Source organism: Eptatretus burgeri, chromosome 10 (assembly GCF_056783735.1).
Source record: "Eptatretus burgeri isolate ZD-2024b chromosome 10, Ebu_testis_v1, whole genome shotgun sequence".
NCBI classification, from domain to species: Eukaryota; Metazoa; Chordata; class Myxini; order Myxiniformes; family Myxinidae; genus Eptatretus; species Eptatretus burgeri.
In genome coordinates this window covers 106,858,842-106,880,493 of record NC_140970.1, presented here as the reverse complement: position 1 = coordinate 106,880,493, position 21,652 = coordinate 106,858,842, and the positions used below count along the sequence as shown (strand labels likewise).

At 47.0% G+C, this 21,652-nt stretch overlaps 1 protein-coding gene across 4 annotated transcripts in view; it reads left to right on the top strand.

Moving 5' to 3' along the window:
* The window catches only part of KIF3A (kinesin family member 3A), a 198,155-nt gene that overhangs the window by 55,690 nt on the left and 120,813 nt on the right, over positions 1-21,652 (top strand). For 2 of the 4 annotated variants that reach the window (XM_085899852.1, XM_085899850.1), the window contains exon 10: positions 12,283-12,297. The exons of the other annotated variants lie outside the window; for them this stretch is intronic. In XM_085899852.1, coding sequence (XP_085755978.1) covers positions 12,283-12,297 — 15 coding nt within the window. The remainder of the gene's footprint in view (positions 1-12,282; positions 12,298-21,652) is intronic. 4 annotated transcript variants of the gene reach the window in all.

Below are 21,652 nucleotides of genomic sequence, written 5' to 3'. Positions count from 1 at the left end.
CAGAGAGGATTAGGGATTATGGGGAAGTGAGAAACGAGCATATCCAGCCACTACACCACCAGTGAGGGAATCGGGCTGCTTCAAGCAGAGGAAAGAGTAGCCAGTGAGACAAACAGAACAATCCAGGACATCGTGTTAAATATGTTTCCATAAGATATACAATATCAGGGTGACCTGCAACAGCATGGATGAACAGATCTCTGAAGTTGCAGCGTAGTCCTCTGATATTGGTGGACCAGAGGATTAGAAAGAAGGAACCACACTCAATAGAATACTGGAGGTGAGGTGCAGGAACATGAGGTGGTTGAATTCAGTGACCTGATATGCAAATCCTCTTTAAATTTTGACTGAATCGGACGAAAATTGAGGATTTTAGAAATTCCATATATGTTGACCTTTTGGCCTATTGTTGACATTTTGGTCGATGTTGACCTCAAAAATAATTGGCTGGTTGAATTCAATGACCAAATATGCAACTCCTCTTCAAATTTCAATTTAATCGGATAAAAATTGAGGATTTTAGAAATCCTACCTAAGTTGTTGACCTTTGGCCTATGTTGACCTTTTTTCCAATGTTGACGGAAAAAATAATTGGTGGTTGAATTCTGTAAGTTGATGTGAAAATCCTGTTGAAATATCAAGTTAATCAGATGAAAATTGATAATTTTAGAAATTTGGCCTTTGTTGACGCGTCCAGTGTTTTGGGGGATTTTGTAACAGACGAACAGAATAACAAAGTGGACCGAACAATATACTTGAAAAATCTTTGATTTTGCAAGTAACAAACAGACAGACAGAATAACACATGTGACCAACCAATACACTTGAAAAATTTTCGATTTTGCAAGTGACATACAGACAGATATGGGTGAAAACATAACCTCTATCCACCTTCTGTGCCGGAGGTAACAGGACAATTCCAGATGGTATCCTTATGTTTTGAGGTGGATTGATTGGAGTGTACACAGGGGCATATCCTTAGATGAAGAAGTGAAAGTGCAAGAAGTTGTTTAATTCTGACAAATTGTTTTTCATTTACCACCATCTGTCTGCTCAAAGGATAATGAAACAGTAGAACAAGAAGGAACCTGGATGGGATTCGGGTTTCAGCCACTACTCCACAACCCTCAAACTCATCCAGATGCAGCCAAATGAGCCTTACACAAGAATTCCCTTCTCCATGGAGAGATAGACAATCAGAGAGGAGTAAAGAGAGGAGTATAGATATGAAAGTGAAGAAAAAGCAGGAATTTGAATGCTATATATATATATATATATATATATATATATATATATATATATATATATATATATATATATATATATATATATATATATATATATATATATATATATATATGTAACTCCAAACTCTAACTAAACATCAAATATACCTGTGTACAAGTTCCTGTAGAAAATGTTGGTTTTATAGTTTTTTTTCTTTTAATGGAGAGAGAATTTTCCCGCATTGGAACTTTTCACCTGCGACTTGTCCTTTTAGCTCTTATAGAAGCAAGTAGATGAAGATTTATTTGTTTATGTATTGATTTTGTACACACTGTTGAGGCTCGTATGAGAGCTAACACATAGAAGGTACAATAAGGGGAGCAGGAGACAAGAGGGGTGGGACAGGGAAGGGAGACAACAGTGAGTAATTGACACATGAGGAGATCTGTGGAAGGGAAAGGGATGGGGTGGGGTACACAGGGTAAACAAGATGGGCACTAAATGGACTTTCAGGTCCTCACATGACAGGGAGGACTACAGGGCACTACAGGGACTTTCAGGAAGGAAAGCAGGGAATTTGAAAAAGGTGTGTTTGGGGTGGAATAGCGGAGGTATAAAATATCGTGGTTTTGGATGGGGGAAGATAGGAGATGGTGGTGAACAGCTATTTTGAATACCTGGAAGGAAGAGTGGGATTGAAGAGTGTGTGTTTGTTCCAAAGGTGGGGAAAAAGAGAAATGAAAGGGTGAAGGTGAGCAGTGATTCTAGATTTTGGTAATTTTACCAGAAGGGGGTTGCTGGCAGACCTTGAGTGCCCTGTGGAAATATTGGAGGGGGGGGCATATCTCGGACAGAGCAGGGGGGCGAGGCCGGAGAGGAGATGGGAGAATAAAGAAAGACCACCGACTTGTCTGCGGTAAGAGAGTGAGAGACCCAAAGACTCAGCCTCACCACGGGAGATACTAATGATCCTAAATACATTGGTTTCCACAGCGGGAAGCCGATATAGGTGAGAGGCAGGAGCACCAGCCCAGAGGGTAGAGCAGTACTCCATCAGCCTGTGGATGAAAGCTTTCTATGTGGTCAGGAGCTCATGTGCTCATGGTCAGGAACCAGTGCCCAAAATCCAAGGCAGGATTTTGCACGACGGAGGATTCCCAGTCTGCGACTGGCTTTGGAGGCCAGCTTGGAAATGAGGCTTCCCAGGAAAGATCATGGGTGATAGTGAGATCCAGAAGCTTGAATGAAAAGACTTCTTCCAGAGGATTGTTGAGAAAGTAGATGTGGGGGGGGGGGGGTCTGAATGGTCCTTTCGGAGAGACATTGTGAGAATGTGCGATTTGTCAGGATTGAAAGACATGTTCCACATGTTGGACCAGTTTGTGATTTTATCCAGATCTGCAGAGAGTGAAGACACTACTGCTTGACGATCTGAGGCAGCGATTGTCAACCTTTTTACCCTTGTGGAACCCTTGAAATAGTTTTATTGTCTCAGGGAACCCCTGCATAAAAATTATTATATACCATTATTAATATCTAGCTCTTTTATATTTTTATCGTAGTTCACGTGGTAAATATAATATTTTTTTCGGATACCTGGTTTAAGGAAAAAATGACCCCCTTTTTGTCAAATTTATTGGCAATGAAAAAAAAAACGTACTGCTCGTTTATGAGACCTCACACCGAGGTTTTAATTCACAAAAAAAAAAAAAATTTTAAATCAAAAAAAAAAAACACACCTCATGTAACTTGATCAACAAAACTTAAACAAATAAAGCTGAAGCAATAAAGGTAAACAGAAGAACTAACCTTGAGAGAGAGACTTCGCGCTAGGAAGCACAGAGAAGATAGATGGACACCGTGCATGCGTCCCGTACTTAAGTCAGTCACTCAATGATACACGAATCCGCCGCATACAGGACGTCCACTAACCAGTGAGGGTGGTTTCACACTCGCGCCATATAGACATCGTTAAATACATTCCCTATGGTTGTTATAATTGTAAATAATATGAGGTTGAAGCCTCTTATAATAACCAAGGAGTTTCCAACAATATGCCGTACGTGTATAGTAAAATTACGAATATTAAATCAAACAAAAACTACTCAAAAATACATTAGCCTATTTATTACTGTTTCTCACGGAACCCTAGGCTTCCGCGGAACCCCGGTTGAGAAACACTGATCTGAGGGGTGGCAGGTGGTACGGCAGAGGGTGGAGTCATCAGCAAAATGAAAGAGGATTTTCCAGTCAGAGATCATTAATGAAAACCAGAAAAAGAACAGGTCCCAGAACACTGCCTTGAACTCCAGCTTGGACAGGAATAGGGGATGAGAGAACTCCATCAAGGGCCACGTGTTGGTTGCGATAGGAGAGGAAGTCTGTGAGCCATTAGTGGAGATGTCCTTTGATACCATTGGAAGAGTTTCGTGAGCAGGGCAGGGTGCCAGACTTTATCGAACTCATGCGATATGTCTTGGGGGATGCCTCTGATTTCATGTCTGGCATTGCGGACCTCTATCCTTTGTTGAGAAAGCAGAAGCAGTATATCCAGGGTAGAGTGTCCTGGTCTGAATCTAAATTGATAGGAAATCAAGCCATTGGAGAAGAGTAATGATTTAATATCTGAAACGATGATTGATTCCATCACCTTGCTGAAGATTGGTGGAAGGCTGATTGGTCTGTCGTTGCAAGGATCTGTTTTTGTACCTTTTTATGCAGAGTGGTGATGTTTGCTGATTTACAAGGAGATGGCAGATGACCTTGAGCAAATTAGAGGGTGAATAGAACAGAGAGAGTGAGGAAGAGCAGAAGAGCAAGTTTTTAGGAAACGTGGACTGATGCCGTCTGGACCGGTTACAGAATCTGATTCGAGGTTTGACAGCAAACTCTCCACCTTGTCAGGAGAAAAAGGACACAGAGTTCAGAAACAGCTGGGTATGACTGGGTAAGGTGGGTACAGAAAGTGATGGTTTTGGGACACAAGATTGAGAAGCAAACAAGGAGTTTAAGCATTCAGCATTTTCACGTGCGGTGTCATTGTGCGGCCATTTGAGGGAAGGAAAGGGATGGAGTGCGAACATACACCAGAAACAGGCTTGACTTGATGCCACCAGGATTTGGAAGAGGGAGACAGGTTTGAGAGTTCAGACCTCAGATTAGAAAGATGTTTTCTGGCTCCCCTGAGGGTAGACACACACTTGTTCCGAGCTTTCTGGAAGGAACTGAGATTGCCCTCAGTTGGGTTTGCTTTCCACGAGGAGAAGGCAAGTTATTTTATGACAATTGCCTCGCCACAAGCTTCGGTGTTCCCTGGGCGGGAGGAAGGGAAGGACAACTGAAGACAAGATGTGATAAATCTGTGCATGAGATCGAGAGCAAGAATTCCTTGGAAAAGTTGATGTCGGAGGAAGTGGAGATGGGAGACCAGTCTCGAAGTTGAATGGCTGCTTGAAGTCCCTGCCAGTGGGCCTGAGTGAAATGCCAGACTCGATGGTGTTGAGGTGGTTCTCGAATAACAGCCAGAGAGATGTCTATTTTGACAAGCATGTGGTCAGATGAATCAAATAGATCAGCAGAAGAACAACATATTTTCAGGGAAATTTGTCAAAATCAGATCCAGAAGAGATGGAGTTCCACTGGTTGATATCTGGGTCAGGAACTTGCCAGATTGTGTTGATCCCAGTATGGTGGAAAATAACTCTATTTCCGCAAGTTTAATCAGCATACCAAAGGAGAATCTTTAATTTTGTATATACAGAGGAAGAACATTGAATGATTCACTGAAACAGAAGGCTGAAGCAATTCTTCTTCTGCACAATTTGACATTCCAAAGAATGGGAGGGGAGACATTTGGCCACTCAACTCCAGGATTAACTGATAAGCATTAGGCAGAAGAACTCAAAACTGCAATACGTGTCTACTTTGGGTGGGAGGGAGAGAATGACACAATCATGGCAAAGTTTGCAGTGTTATCAACCAGGTCACCCTGTTTCATTGTAAGATATTCCTTTTATCAATATGTAGGTTCATTGACTCTTGAGTAAAGGGAAACATTACTGACAGCGAATTAGACTATCGTACAAAAATTAAATTTATAAAGTACCAGCAACAATTATAATTGAGAGTACATGAATATAATTATTTTTCTTCTGCACGAGGGAGTCACAGAGGTCTTTTGCTGAACTGCCATGGCAGGTAAAAGAGGTACCCACACCCAACCAACTGGCATGATGACAGTTGAAGTCACCACAAAGGAGGAAGAGAGAGTTGGGAAGAGAGGATAGAAGTTGGTCCATGTTTTCGGAGAGTGAGATGTAAATGGAGTCATCACTGTTTGGTGGACAGTACAGCACACATATAAACATGAGGTGAGTGTGGAGGGAAGCCGTAGCCACAGGTATTCCTGGGGGTGTGGGGGAGAGAGGGCAGTGCATAGTGAGTGAGGAATAGATTATTTGATGAAGAGAGCAACTCTGCCGCCAAAATCAGGCTCAGGTCTGTCATACCGGAGGAGGGAGTAACCAGGGAGAGATACTTGGGAGTCAGAGACGTCTTGAAGGAGGAAAGTTTATTTTAAGCAGATTATGTCTGGTTTGTCAGTGGCAACCTGTATGGAAAGATCTGTCAGGTTTGAGCGAAGGACCCGGATGTTTGAGGTTCACACTGTTGAAGAAGAGGGAGGGGAGGAGGTTTTTATTGCAGTGGAGGGAGGGGGAGCGTAGGACGAGGGAGGAGGAGGGGAGGTAAGGAGAGTTATTGAAAGAGTGTGTGGGATTGCAGAAGAGCTTGGAGAGAAGGCCGGATGAGGAGGAAAAAAGGCTCGGTGGTGATGGGTTGAGGTACAGTGGGGAGTAATAAGAGTCGGCACAGGGCAGTTGAAGATTGGAGGAGGTGGAGTGATGAGGTGGAAGAGAGAGAGAGAGAGTGGGGGAAGGAGGCACCTTTGTGGATGTGAGGGGGGAAACTTTGAGAAGGGGGAGTGAGATGGAAGATTGGAGTGAGAAGGGTGAGAGGTGAGGGGGAGTTTTTGAGAAAGGTGAGACGGAAGCTTGGAGGGGAAAGAGTGCGACGGTTGCTTTGAGAGGGAGGGGAGATGATGAGAGCAGGCACGGCCAAGGTGCAGGAGGGCGATGGGAGAGGTGGGGAGAGGGGAAGAATGAGACTTAGTCGAAGTATGGTGAAGAAGGGAGCGGGCAGGGGGAGGTACAAGATTTGAGGGGTTGTGAAGAGGGGAGGGAGGGGTGTGCTGAGAGGAAGGAAGGAGCATGTTTGTGGTGATGAGTGTCCTGACTGAGAGAGTGAGATATCTGTTCGGTTATACTGGAGCCCACAGATGTTAGAACACCACGCACTTTGGGACAACAGAGGAGGAGCTGATACTGAAGCAGAAGACAGTGAAGAGGTGCCAAAAGCGGAGGTAGAATGAAGTGCAAGATGGGAGGGGTAAGGAGAGGGGATAACAGGTGAGGGGCTTTGAGGAGGTAGATGTAAGGAGGTGAGGTGAATTGACACTGAAGTTGGAAAAAAAGGATGATTGATGGAACATGAACATACGTACATTAAAAACTGGGATATAAATTTTTTTAATGTCAGAGATGCGATTAAAGACATTACGTGATTGATGCAATAAAGGTGAATTAAGAGAATGGAGAAAAGAAACGTTGTAACAGTGGGACGTTTTAGACATGGGATTAAGGAAAGGTCAAATTGAAAACAGTCTTTTGAAGAAGAAGACGAAGAGAAATGAATTATGGTACAATACCGAGAACCACACGTGTGTGAAAGAGGAAGTTGGAACATTTTCAGAGACAGTTTTTAATTTTGTATTTTCTGATAAAGATTACGTGAGATTAGGTGAAGGAAAGGTTGAAGAAAAATCGTGTCAGTGTTGGTGAATTTAGATTGACAAACGCAGAGAAGGAAGCTGGTAGTTCGACAAAAGTTACAGGAAGAATAAGAAGGGGTAGAGAAACACCACCTAGTTACAAGAGGTGTAACGTGAGAGGTTGAAAGAATAAATCATTTTTATTTTATTTTATTTTATTTATTAAGATTAGTGAAAGGAAAGGTTGAAGAAAAAATTGTTAAAGTGTATGGTGAATGTGGATTGGGAAAAGTGGATGGTAGATCAGCAGAAAAAGGAGGAAGAAGAGTCAGTACAGGAAGTCATGTGGTCACGTGGGGTAAAAGGTATTTTGTTGTATTTTTAAAATATATTTTATGACATGAAACAGAGGGTATAGTTGAGGGGGATAGAGGGAGGGTGGAGGGAAAAGTCGAGAAAATAAAAACTGACGGTAATAAGGAGAAAATATAATAAACAATCGTGCACACGAACAGGAAGAAGGGTAGGCCTCGAGGAAACCCAATATGGAAATACGATGAAAACTCCACAATTCGCACAACTTTTAACACAAGACCGAACTATAAACACATAGTAAGCACAGAGATAACAACATGACTGAAAAACGCGACAAAAACGACCGGAAAACTTATCTTTGAGAAAGTCGGGAGAGACCCTGAAGAAGAACCGCCACCGTCGCTCAAGAACCGGAACCGGAAGCCAAGGTTTTTCCAGGAACCCAAGATGTAAAGCTTGTAGCATTTGAAACGAGTGTTCCTTGAGCATCACTGCACTTGAAGGCTGAAACAGAATTGACTCACTTCATCGGATGTATCTTTCAATGCTGCCCCTTCTTCTTTCATGAGTACGTAGGCTTCGTCCCGAGGTGTTCTTTCTGCATTGTACATCCCTGTGTCACCATTGCCGTTGCATGCTTCGGTATATTTTGTAATGTCCGGAGGGCAGTGAGGCACGGAGACTCGTGAGGGTTGTCGAACTCTGTTTATTGCCCGTCCGAATGTACACTACTGCAGACTACCACGAACCCCTAGCGGACGCGAACAGCTATATGCCCTCCAGACACGCGAACACCACACCATTCCTCCATGCCCCCTCAACGCTCCCTGCCAATACACTACACTCCTCCCTCCTAAAAGGATGATAATAAAATAAAATGACAATTATAATGATGAGCATAATTGGCAAAGGATACTACGACATAAAACTAAAGAGGAACAAAACGACATCAACCATGTAAAATATCCCAAGTACCACGTCACTCGATCCAACCCTGGGGTGATGGTCGGGCTGTGAATCAAACCCAGATGAGACGGCACAAAAGAAAACGTGCTTCATCTGCACAACCTGTCACAATAATGCCGTCGTTATAACCTGGCCCATAATTCAGCCCTCTATCCCCATCACAACATATATCGTGTTGGCACGCGTGAGTTGAAACCCAAATGCAGTGGACAGGTGCTCGAGTACTGAGTTGCACGACGAACCCAATAATGCCGGCAGACCACAATAACCATGGCCGTTTTAAAGATATAAAGAAGCAAGTCAGGGAGCACACTATCACCATACAGCAGAAGCGCCCCCAGGCGGCCCATGCTTACACGCCATCCGGCGAGGTCGCGGTGACACGCTGAGACGAACCTCCCGCGCCCCTGGCCGACAAGCTTGCTCGTCCCCCACGGACAGAAACAGGTAAACACGCTGAGTCCGCCAGACATTAGGGCGCCGTCGCTGGCGGGAGCAGCGGGGAGAGCGGCCTTGGGAAGATAACCCTCAGCCCCCGCGAGAGTAACGGGAGGGGTGAGGTTGAACAGCGAACTGCCCCCCCCCCCCCATCGACTCGAACCAGGCAATCAGCCGGCTCTATTACCAGCCGTCCCACACCAAAACCGCGCATCAGCCCCGGGCGCAACACCGCCCCTGCCACCGACTGCCTTGGCCGCAGCAAATCCAGCCGAGACTTCCACGCACGTCCACACGGACGATCAGCGTACACTGTACGCACAGCCATGTCATAAAGCAGCAAAAACATCGTCTGCGCAGATGCAAACTTCCCTTCACGTACAGCGCGTTTCCTCAGTATAATTCCCACACATGAGAGGGCAGCGAACCGCGGACTGTCTTCGAAGCCGGAGATCAGAAAGACCTCTTTATTCGCAACGATCGTCCGCAAGTTCTTCACATCATATTGATCATATTGGTCATCATATTGATTGATCCGAACCAAACACATTATGCTCACACGCGGACTGTCGACATTTGCTTTAACAATGCCATGCGGAATCACTCGTGCCGCGAGAATCAAATACACAACAATTAGCAATTTATGAACCACATTGCGCGCACGCCTCTTGGTTGCCACGACGTTGAGGAGACTTGCGTGCCGGTCTCCATCTGAACGTCGCAGAGGCCACCGTCGATTTTCGCGTCCCGCGAACTTCTTGAATGCGACCGGCTCGCTCCAATCCGCCATTGAAATCGCCTGAACGACACGGCCGTGCACTGTATCATGAACGCAGTGGAAGCGCGAGAGTCCGTCGCAGCTGGCATGGCCCCCGTTGCTCCAGAACCGTATATCGTAGTTGCAGGAAGCAATGAACGGCAACCCATGTTGCATCGTCGCGGCTCCTACCGCCGGACCCTCGCCCTCGGGTCTCGAGGGAGGCACAGGTGCACCCGGAGGTACGAACTCCAAAACAGGAACCTCCTCCTCCTCCCGTCAACTATAACCGGCCCGGCACGGGACGTCCAAGGCCACTGGCTGGCGCCATCCAGTCTGGCCTGAGGCTAGCCAGCCAGTCCCAGCCCAAAAGGGCGGGCCCCTCCCCTCGTACCACAAACAATGAGAGTAGGGCGCTTTGACCTTGGTAGACCACCGAGACGTCTGTCACAGCATGTGGTGCAATCGCTTCGCCAGTGTACGTGTACAGCAAAAAGCTCGTCTTGACCAGGTGAATACCACGGAGGTCACGAGTGGTCCGTTCGCCCATGACCGACACTGCGGCCCCGGTATCAACTTGAAACACGATCGGTGCCCCATTCACCTCGACCTCCACTGTCATTGGTCTTGTCACCTCCGGACCAATTGAAAACAGGCTCAACATTGGTTGCATTTCCTGCTCTGGGCCGCTGGGATCGCTATGCCCAGGCTGCAGGACTCGACCCGGGGCGTAAAAGTGTACGCCATGCACAAAACACCGTACCGGCAGTAGGCCTCAACCCTGGACGCAGGGGTCGCTTCGCACACCGCCATTCATGATCGTTATGATGGCCAATGACACTCGGCACACACACCGTAGACGTCCCTGAGTGTTCAGACCGCCGTCCGACTGACCGCGTTGCAACGCCCGGTCACGACCCGCACCAAAGACTGTGCGTGCGGCCGTGGGCGCTTGCTACACCGCGCGGACCTCCGGATCACCTGCTGCGCTTTGGCCATCGAGGCGCCAGACATCTCGCAGAGTCTGTCCGACAGCCAACGCCGCCTCTGAGTCGAATGTAATTTGCTCGTCCTTTAGCCGTTGCATTGCAGAAACCATTCTCGAGGCTTGCAAATCATAAATAAAACGATCTCTGAGCCCAGCCGTTCACTCGACGTGAATTTGAACCATGCTGACGTGCAGGCGCCGGCGAGATGCCTCACCCGTGCGGCGAGACTCGCGATGCGCTTCCCTGGGCTCCTCGCCAGGTGGTCGAACTCGAACCGTGCTAGCTGCGCTGATTTTCCCGGCGCTCCGTGCGCCCTACAATCCAATTGCTCCGGCAACGACTCCAAGTCAATACCGAGGAAAACCAGGCACTCTGCACACGTCGATCCGAAACAGACTCGTCGCCAATGTGGTGTCTGGAGGGCAGTGAGGAACGGAGAGTCGTGAGGGTTGTCAAACTCTGTTTATTGCCTGTCCGAATGTACACTACTGTAGACTACCACGAACCCCTAGCGGACGCGAACAGCTATATGCCCTGCAGACACGCGACCACCACACCACTCCTCCACTCCCCCTCAACGCTCCCTGCCAATACACTACACATTTCACCAAAGTATAAGTTTAGTTGCAACTTGAATTGTTCGATTGTGACGTGGCCTCGGTCTCAACCAAAGCTTTCTTACGTTGCGTGTTTAGCAATCTGTTTTTGTTGGCTTGCTCTCTATGTCATTGCTATCCGTCATTTTTCGATATACACTTGGTTATTGTGTATCTCGGTATCATTTGTGTCGCTCAGGAATTTTGAAAATGACTCTTCTTGTGCCATCAACTTCTATTCCAAGACCTTCTCAAATATTTTTCGCTTGGTGGTCAAATAGGAAACTCCATTTTACCTCGTTAATACGTATTTCGCCAGAATGTTTTACTGAATTTGGTCTGCTGGTTGCATCATTAACTGACACGTAACTGCTGCTAAGATATTTCCGCCGGAGATGAGGGAAACCATCTGGAATATGGCCAAGGTACTGACACTCATTGGCCTTTGGGAATCCCATTGTTGGACTTCCATTGGGATTGTATTATATTTTATTGATTAATCTTCTGCTCGAAGTTCTGCATTTTAAAAATCGATTTAACACAACAATGTTTCATAAATCATTGTTTCCATAAATCTGAAATTGAATTCTTTGAAACCTCGTCTATTCTGTTCACTTGAAAATCGTTTGATGCAACGATGAGAGCCGTTTTCGGTTGGGTAAGAAAATCAAAATCAAATTCATGACACTTGTCATGATAGATTGCATTTGTGAAATCACAGTCAGATTCTCATCGCGCATTTTAGGTCTTCGCAGCCTTGCGCCATGGCTAACGTTAACTCGATTTGTCATGCACAGTATGCATGGCAGGCCACCCTTTGTTCACCACACCATGCCTTTTCCTTCAGAGGCAGCGTTTGTGAGAGACAAGTTCGGAAGAGTTGCTTGGTGTATGCAAGCTGACTTGCTGGCGATGGTCCGTTGTTTATGGACAGGCCTTCTCTTTGTAGAGCACTGACATTCGACCTGTCTTCCTTTACTATAACCCAAATGGATGTTGGTTTTTAACATTCATATCCACATTTGTTTTGTGATGCTACATATACATTTTTTTTTTGTGATTACAGTCATAGTTTGCCTCTGCTTTTATGTTGCCTCTTTAACCATGATATATTTTCCTTCACTTTTCATGCTTTTCCATGGCCACTCTATCCTTGTACTGTCACAGCACAAGACCAAACAGGTTTGTCTCTTTTTCCAACCATTCACGTGATTCTACTGCTCAGTGTTTACGGTGAACAAACGTGCTCCATGAATATGTTTGCTCATTACCCAGGGTTTCGTATTCCGTGTGTTGCTTTTGGCACCATCATCGGTATTTGACTTGGTTGTGACGGAATACAAAAACTAAACAAATATTGGAGACTGATGAGCTCCGGATCAGGTTAGCACTTCACTGGAGATCTCAGAGCGCCACCTTAGGGTGAGCTTGGAATATTTTATCAACCCATTGCCTGTATGTCATATCGGATTGTTTGCTGTATATTGCACGGAAATGCCTTCATGTTAAATGAGGAATAGATTATAATAGTTATTTCATAATGCGTGTCAGAATAAGTGTTTTGTTATTAATGTAGGCCTAATTCATGAGACGTTGTCAAATAAAGTGTTTAGAAAGCTCTTGTCCACCCCTGCTCAACTGTTTGTATCCAAGCCCTGTGTATCCCCTCCATACATTCTGCAATGTTCCCCGTGTAAGACACCAACTTGTATATTCCACTCTCCTCACAACATGGGCAAAATTGTCTTGGCGTGATCAGGTATATGACTTCGTCATGGGCCCAGCACGTGATTGGAAAAATATGAGCCTTCTCAGCCACTCAGCGAAGCCGTGGGATCTGCATGCAGATGGTAGAGGAAGTAGGTGGCTGTGTGAAGATATGGAGTTGGTGGCTATGTGAAGATATCGTGCCGTGGGGACCATCGCGCCGTGGGGACCATCGCGCCGTGGGGACCATCGCGCCGTGGGGACCATCGCGCCGTGGGGACCATCGCGCCGTGGGGACCATCGCGCCGTGGGGACCATCGCGCCGTGGGGACCATCGCGCCGTGGGGACCATCGCGCCGTGGGGACCATCGCGCCGTGGGGACCATCGCGCCGTGGGGACCATCGCGCCGTGGGGACCATCGCGCCGTGGGGACCATCGCGCCGTGGGGACCATCGCGCCGTGGGGACCATCGCGCCGTGGGGACCATCGCGCCGTGGGGGACATCGCGCCGTGGGGGACATCGACGCTTTCAGGAGGCAGCATGACGCTTTCTGGAGGCAGCACGACGCTTTCTGGAGGCAGCACGACGCTTTCTGGAGGCAGCACGACGCTTTCTGGAGGCAGCACGGTGCTTTGTGGAGGCAGGCAGCAGGGCGCTCGTAGGAGGTAGCAGGGCGCTCGTAGGAGGCAGCAGGGCGCTCGTAGGAGGCAGCAGGGCGCTCTTAGGAGGCAGCACGGCGCTCGTCGGAGGCAGCACGGCGCTCGTCGGAGGCAGCACGGCGCTCGTCGGAGGCAGCACGGCACTCGTCGGAGACAGCACGGCGCGCGGTGAGGGTGACAGGGCATGTGGTGACCTCCTCCTGTGATAGGTTAGTTAAAAGACATTAAGGGGCTAACTCCTGTGTGCCAGCAATTCACTGCAGCCAAAGCTTCTCTTCTTCTGCTTTGAGGCTTCTTTGCATTCAGTGCTGTCACATATGTTTGTGTGGTGCTGGTCAGTCTTGACACGGCTGGATTTGCTGCTTCTCTCTTTCCATCAGTTCATGCCTTCACTCATCCACTTTCTATACATGAATATCCTCACAACTTTTGCACTTCTTCATCATGTGCTGTCAGACTCTTTTTCAAATGCTATTTGACATTTGCTTTTCCTCATGTTTTATAGAGTGTTTGAAATTAAACCACTTCCATTGCTTTATTGCCTGGTCCTTCCGGTTCATCCCTGGATACCATAAATTAGCATCTATAATTCTGGCCATTGAAAATTATACAAATGCTAATAAAATGGCCTGGCAGTGTGAACACTGTTTTCTAAAGGTAAACCAAATACTGTATATGCAACAATTCAACAATTTTGCAGCACTTTATTAATTTGGATGTGTGTGTGTGTGTGTGTGTGTGTGTGTGTGTGTGTGTGTGTGTGTGTGTGTGTGTGTGTGTGTGTGTGTGTGTGTGTGTGTGTGTGTGTGTGTGTGTGTTTTTTTTGCTTCATTTCCTTTCTTTTCTGCTTCCCTTCTCTTCCTCACCACCTTCTTAGTCACATTCACCCTCACATCCTCCACATTCTTCCCGTGGTATGTCTCCAACACCCGGGATCCCTCATGGTCACACTGATAAAGGAGAGCGGGGCTGTGCACTCAGCTGGTAATCTGCCCATTGCTGTTACCATTTCTGAGACCAAAATACCATTCCTTCCATAGTGAAACTGTGCTGCATTGTGCAAACACAGTGAACACAACTGCACTGCAATGAAATTGGCGGTACCAAAGTAGAGACTTCATCGTCATTGGTGACAAATGGTGAATCTCTGATCTTTTGTGTATTTGCATGGTTTTTAGGTCAGCTCGCTGACCGAATAAAAGCGTTCGATGTCCTCAGGTCCATCTGTCTGTCTGTCTGTCTCTGTCCATCCGTCTGTCAACAATTTTTATTTTTCGATCTCCTCCTCGACGTCTTGGCCGATTGAGTTCTAAGTTGACACGATAATAATACTAGTTACTTTCTATACATCGTCTGAGCCTTTTTTCACATTTTCACCTCGGAGTCAAGGTCACAGGGTCATCAAGTTAAAAATGACCGATTGGTCGAATGGCCTATAAGGAAGCATCGGACGGCTATAATGCATAATGGGTTTCATCAGGATTATTAAGAAGATTTAATTCTACCAACTAGTTTCTCATCATCCAATAAAACTTGCAGCTCTCACGACACTCTTGCAGCTCGGTCATCTCTGTCATCTGGCCCTGTTTATTGTGCAACACGAGGTCCGCTGACTTCAACACGGCTTTGCGTGGTTATTTTTAGTTCATTTTAAATTCTGTTTTCACTTTTCATAGTCGCTAAGGTTGATTAACACTCGGTTGCATCAAGTTTTGTATCGAAGCTGACCAGCAAACCCGCTTGGGTGTATTATTAAAGCTTGTGAAAGAGTTGCAATTTCCAAATCATGCATATACATGAGATAACACCTGATATGACTTCAAACAAATACATCCACTGAGCTTGGGGAATCGACGTCACTTCCTGATGAACTCTGGGTTCGAGCAAAACTTTCTTCATATGGTCACTTTTCTCTCTGCACTCAGCGGGACAATTGAGGAATAATTTTCTCCTTCCCATGCATGCCAACCAATGAGGTTGGTCCACATTTTACCTTCTATATGCTGAGGGCCAAGCAAGGAAGTGGCATGTACCGTTTTTAAAGTCTTCTGGTGACTCGGCCAGTGTCGGAATTGAACCTCCGACACTCAGAACTGAGGCTCTAACCATTATGCCACCGAGTCTGGTGTCAATTTGTAAATCGTTTTTGTTCAGGTCAGGTCAGGTATGGGAGCATGTGCCAGAACAGCACGTCGCTGCGTCCACTTTCCGCCGGTACTCCAGGGGCCTCCATCTGGCCATCCCCCAGGCAGATGCCAGGCCCATCCCCATCTCCTTGAGATGATGGTTAACCTGTTGCAACCATGAGGAACGTGGTCGACCCACTGGCCTCCTCCACTCATGAGACTCCCTCTCTGAGAGAATCTGGTGAGCAGGATCAGAGTCAGGAAAACGAGCCACATGTCCATACAGCCGCAACTGACGCTCACGGACTATGCAGGTAACAAATCTCATCCGAGTCTCTCTCAGCAACCGCTCGTTGGACACAAAATCCGACCAGCGATAGCCAAGGATTCTCCGAAGAGACCTGGTACCAAAGGAATTAAGTCTCCGTCTCAGATCCTTGGTCAGAGTCCAAGTCTCGCACCCATAGAGCAAGACTGGAAGTACCAAGGACCTGAAGACTCGGACTTTCGTCCTCCCGCACAGGTACCGGCAGCGCCACACCCCATGATCCAGTGAATCCATGACTCCCCAGGCCTGACCCAGACGTCTATTGACCTCTGACTCGCAGCCAGCAGAGACATGAATATCACTGCCAAGGTAAGTGAATCTCTCCACGACCTCAACATCCTCACCACAAACAGACACAGACAGGACAGCAGCATCCAAGATGTCACCGAAAGCCTGGATCTTAGTTTTGACCCAAGAAACCCGTAATCCCAACGGCTCCGACTCCTCATTCAGCACCTCGAGGGCCCCCAAGAGGATGTCTAAAGTCTCCGCAAAGATGACTGCATCATCTGCAAAGTCAAGGTCCGAGATCTTGACATTCCCAAATGACGCACCGCAACTTGATCTCTCCGACATCCTCCCTAGAATCCAGTCCATACAAGTGCTGAAAAGTGTGGGGGCAAGTACACATCCCTGACGAACTCCAGTAACAACTGGAAATAAGTCAGAGATGGTACCACCACACTTCACAGCACTCTCAGTACCAGAGTAGAGTTCAGACATCAGATCGATCAGTTTTGGTGGCACCCCACGAAGACCAAGAATCCTCCAGAGGACATCCCGATTCACTGAATCGAACGCTTTACAGAGATCAACATAGGCTGCAAGCAGCCCCTGCCGAAACTCTCGTCTGCGTTCGGTGAGGACACGAAGTGCAAGGATACGGTCAATCGTTGACCTCTTTGGTGTAAAGCCTGACTGCTCTGGACGCTGGTGCTCAAGCAGATGGTGGCGAACCCTATCGAGAATTATCCGAGCAAAGACCTTGCCCGGCACTGAGAGCAGCGTCACCCCTCGGTAGTTGTTGCAGTCTTGGCGATCACCCTTCCCTTTCCAGAGAGGGACAACAAGGCCCCTCTTCCAGTCAGTTGGGATGATGCCTGTGTTCCAGGCAGAGCACAAAACTGCATGCAACGACACGAGTGCAGCATTTCCACCAGCCTTGAGAAGTTCGGCATGGATGCCACAGATCCCTGGAGCTTTGCCCCGTTTCAACTGGTTCACCGCAGCCCGTGTTTCCACAAGCGTAGGTGGACCACAGTTGATTCGAGGGTCAGCAACAGGGATTGTAACACCCTTGACGTCCAACTCGACAGTTGGGGGATCAGCCTGGTACAACCGCTCAAAGTAACCGGCCCAGCGGGTCTTCACTTCAGACTCCTCTGTCAATAGCCTACCACTCTCTGCTCGAACTGTAGTGCTCCGAGGGATGGGCTTGGATGAACGTAATGCGCGAATTCCCCTGTAAGCGGGACGAGAATCACCTGTCCACAGGTGATGCTCTACCCCCTCACAGATTCCTCGCACATAGGCCTCCTTGTCCACCCTCAGTGCACGTACAGTTTTACGCCTCAGCTCCCTGAACAGCTCAGCTCTGCCATTCAGCCTGGCCCTGCGACTCTGGTCAATGGTATCCAGTGTCGTTTGAGAGACAAAATTCTTCTTTGCCCTGCGGTGAGCTCCAAGGCATCCACCGGCAACATCAAGGACGGTGGTCTTGAAGGCGCTCCACAACTCTTCAGGACCCCCCAAGGCACCCAGACCCCCCGTGTCCACTCAGCCTGTTCGCAAACTCCTCAGCTACTCTCTCATCCCTGAGCTTGGCAACATCCAGCCTCGGCTGGGATGGTACCATTCTCCAGGATTTAAGGTGCAGCTTTAGAGTTGCTACAACAAGCCTGTGGTCAGTATTGAGGAACTGAGCACTCCGGTAGACCCTGCAGTTCTGGATCATCCTCCAACGACCGTCAATGAGGACATGGTCAATCTCCTTTGCCACACCGCCAGCGTTGGAATACCAAGTCCAGCGATGAGCTTGTGGGCGCTGAAACCATGAACCAGCCACCCTAAGTCCATGACTTCTTGCAAAGTCAAGGAACTTAGTGCCATTCTGGTTCATAGTTCCTGACCCATGGGGACCAACACACACCTCATAACCGTCCCTATCAGTTCCAGTCGATGCATTGAAATCCCCCAAGACTAGAAGTGTATCTCTTCTGGGGCACTGATCAACCACAGACTCGAGTGTGGCGTAGAATGCATCCTTCACGGTGAGATCACTCGCCTCAGTCGGAGCATAAACAGAGACCAGGGAAATGACACCTAAGAAGTGACGAATCCTTAATCTCATAATACGCTCGTTGACTAGTGTTACCTCAATTATCATTGGGGTCAGCTTATTGGACACAGCTACAGCAACTCCTTGGGTATGGTAACCATCAGAGCGACCAGACCAATAGTAGGTGTAACCACCCACCATTATCTCGCCGCAATCCGGTCTCCGAACCTCAGAGAGAGCTGCAATCCCGATGTCCAAACGCTTGAGCTCAGATGATAACAGAGACAGGTGATCATCCTCTCTTAGGGATAGGACATTCCAGGCACCCACCCGAAGGGACCGCCTCAGGTTAACCCAAGGAGACCGCCGTCTGGTGGACGACACCTCAGCACCACTCCGACACACTCTCCCGCAATCTGACCCAGGGATGTTACCCCGTGGTTTCCCTCCTATCAAAGATTGGGGGTCCCGAAGGCTTTGCCCCAATCCCGTCATCCGGTGAGCTGCCCTGCGAAGGGAAGCTGCACAGGAGGTACTCCCACGGAGTGGGTTTTCAGATTTTTTTTTTGCGTTTTTGCGTTTTGCGGAATGAAGGGTTTTACGGTGGCCGGAGTGCAAATCCTGCCACCAACCTCCTAATAAGAAGTGACCCAACTGCAGGAGGACGTCCGCAGACACAGTTGGGCACTAGATATGGATGGCCGTTGGCTCACAAGGAGCTCCTCCGCCCTTTATTATACTCGGAAATATCAAAAATATTTATTTGGACATTGCAAAAAAAAAAGCTGTAAATGCCTTTTTTTATTACTTAATTGTATTTTTAATATACAATCGTGTTCCATTTCATAATCATGACGGGAAAAATATTTTTAACTTGTGTTTATTGCTCAACACCTTTGTCGATCACATGGTCCTACTGCCATCTGCTGGGGTTTTCAAGGTAATTCACGTTGGCTTTTACCTTGTTCTCGACTACAAGAGACCACTCAAATGGATCATTTCCTATCGCAATGCGTAAGAACATCATGAGGAGGTTTTTTTAATTCAACTTGTTTTTTTTTTTTCTTTATTCACTGTTCATCGTCGTTGATGAGTGAACATTTGAGGATAAAAACTGGGACATGATGAGCTGAATGATCTTGGTGAAGTAAAGATCTAACTGCAGTGTATAATGTTTTCCCTACTTAGTGGAAGCTGTGCAGTTAGTTAAAAATCACAGATCTGTTCATAATACAATGTTCTTTCCAAGTTGTACGAAAACATCGGTCTTGATGCAGAGAATTAACGGCAAGCTAAAAAATAATGGGTGAGGGGAGTGAAGTGTGGGCAAGGAGAGAAAAGAAAAAACAAATCGGCATAAGAGAGGGGCGATTGAAGAAGAGCTCGAGGGGATGTACAAATATTCTGAATTTAATTTATGTTATTGTGCACTTACAATGTAAATCTGTAGATTATAAAAACTTTGTCAAATCAGCATCTTCTGTTATCCCTTATATTGTTGTGGATCCGGAGTTCGAGGCTCGCCATGAGGGAAGCACTCAGGTCCCTCTTAAACGCCTGGTCCTGAGGCTGCCAGGCACAGATAACTCCGCGCACTGGCGGGTTGCTAAGCAACCATGAACACTGATTGGTACTGCCAATCCTGGCAGCGTTACACTACTTTGCGTGATACTTTACCTGATAAACGTCGAGTCATTCGGACAAAACTATAGGTTGCAGAACTAAGAAATGGTTTTATTGGATATAATTCCCAGCCACCGTTCATGACTGGTTATATACTGTACAGTCAGTGTACAAAACATTAGGAACACCTGCTCTTTCCATGATATAGACTGATCAGGTGAATCCAGGTGAAAGCTATGATCCCTTGTTGATTGCACCTGTTATATCCTCTTCAATCAGTATAAATGAAGGGAAGGAGACTGGTTAAAGAAGGATTTTTAGGCCTTGAGACTATTGAGACATAGATTGTGTATGTGTACCATTTAGAGGGTGAATTGGCAAGACAAAAGATTTAAGTGCCTTTTGGTATGGTAGTAAGTTGCGCACCAGTTTGAATGTGTCAAGAACTGCAACACTGCTGGGTTTTTCACACTCAACAGTTTTGCTGTGTATCAAGAATGGTCCACCACCCAAAGGACATCCAGCCAACGGCAGGCCAGTGGTCGAAAATGTCTCATTGATCAAAGAGGCCAAAGGAAGCCAACATGAACTATGCAGAGCAACAGACGGGCTAAAATTAGTTAACTGACAGTCCAGCACAACATTGTTGCCGAAAGACCCATAAAAGAATACACAACTCATCATACCTTGACACGAATGGGGAATGGCAGCCGACGACCGGACGGAGTTTCACTTCTTTCAGCAACAAACAAGAACCTGCAGTTGCAGTTGGCGAAGGAATGAAAACAATGGACACTGGAGGATTGGAAAAACATTACCTGGTCTGATGAGTCCCGGTTCCTTCTGTTTCATGCTGATGGGAGGACTAGGGTATGGAGAACACTACATGAGTAGATGCATCTTATCATGCTATGTGTCAACATTGCAGGCTGGTGGTGGTGGTGTTGTGTGATGGTGTGATGGTGTGGGGTGTGTTTTCATGGCACATATTGGGTCCCTTGATAAAAGTTGAGCAACGTTTGAATTCCACAGGATATCTGAACGTCATTGCCAATCAGGAGCATCCCTTCATGGTGGCAGTGTATACATCTGTGAATGGATTTCTTCAGCAGGGTATTGCCCCATACTACAAGGATAGGATTGTCCAGGAATGGTTCCATGAACATGACAGTGAATTCAGCTTACTACAGTGGCCTGCCCAGTCACCAGATCTCAATCCAATTGAGCATCTGTGGGATGAGATGGAACGAGCTATTCGGAGTGGAGATCCAATACCAGCGAACTTGACACAACTGTGGGAAGCTTTGGAGTCAACATGGGCCAACATACCTGTGGAACACGTTCAACACCTTGTAGAGTCCATGCCCTGACAAATCGAGGCTAACGAGGGAACAATGGGGTGAAACTCAATATTAGGAAGGTGTTACTTGTGTGTGTCTCCAACGATCCCGAAACACATGTCCGTGAATGTTCCCTCCCTGGGACAGACTAGACAAAATTTATAATGAAATTATCTTCTCGGTATTGGCTGCAATACAATCCTGTGGAGAGGCAGAGGGCAGTCGCTCTGCTAAGCTTATGCAAAAGAGGCAGAGCCCATGCAACTGTTTAGTAAGAAGAGCTTTTTATTACCTCTGCCACCAAAAGTGAAAGGAGGTTATGTTTTTGTGTGTGTGTGTGTGTGTGTGTGTGTGTGTGTGTGTGTGTGTGTGTGTGTGTGTGTGTGTGTGTGTGTGTGTGTGTGTGTGTGTGTGTGTGTGTGTGTGTGTGTGTGTGTGTGTGTGTGTGTGTGTGTGTAAACCTCCTCCTTCGAA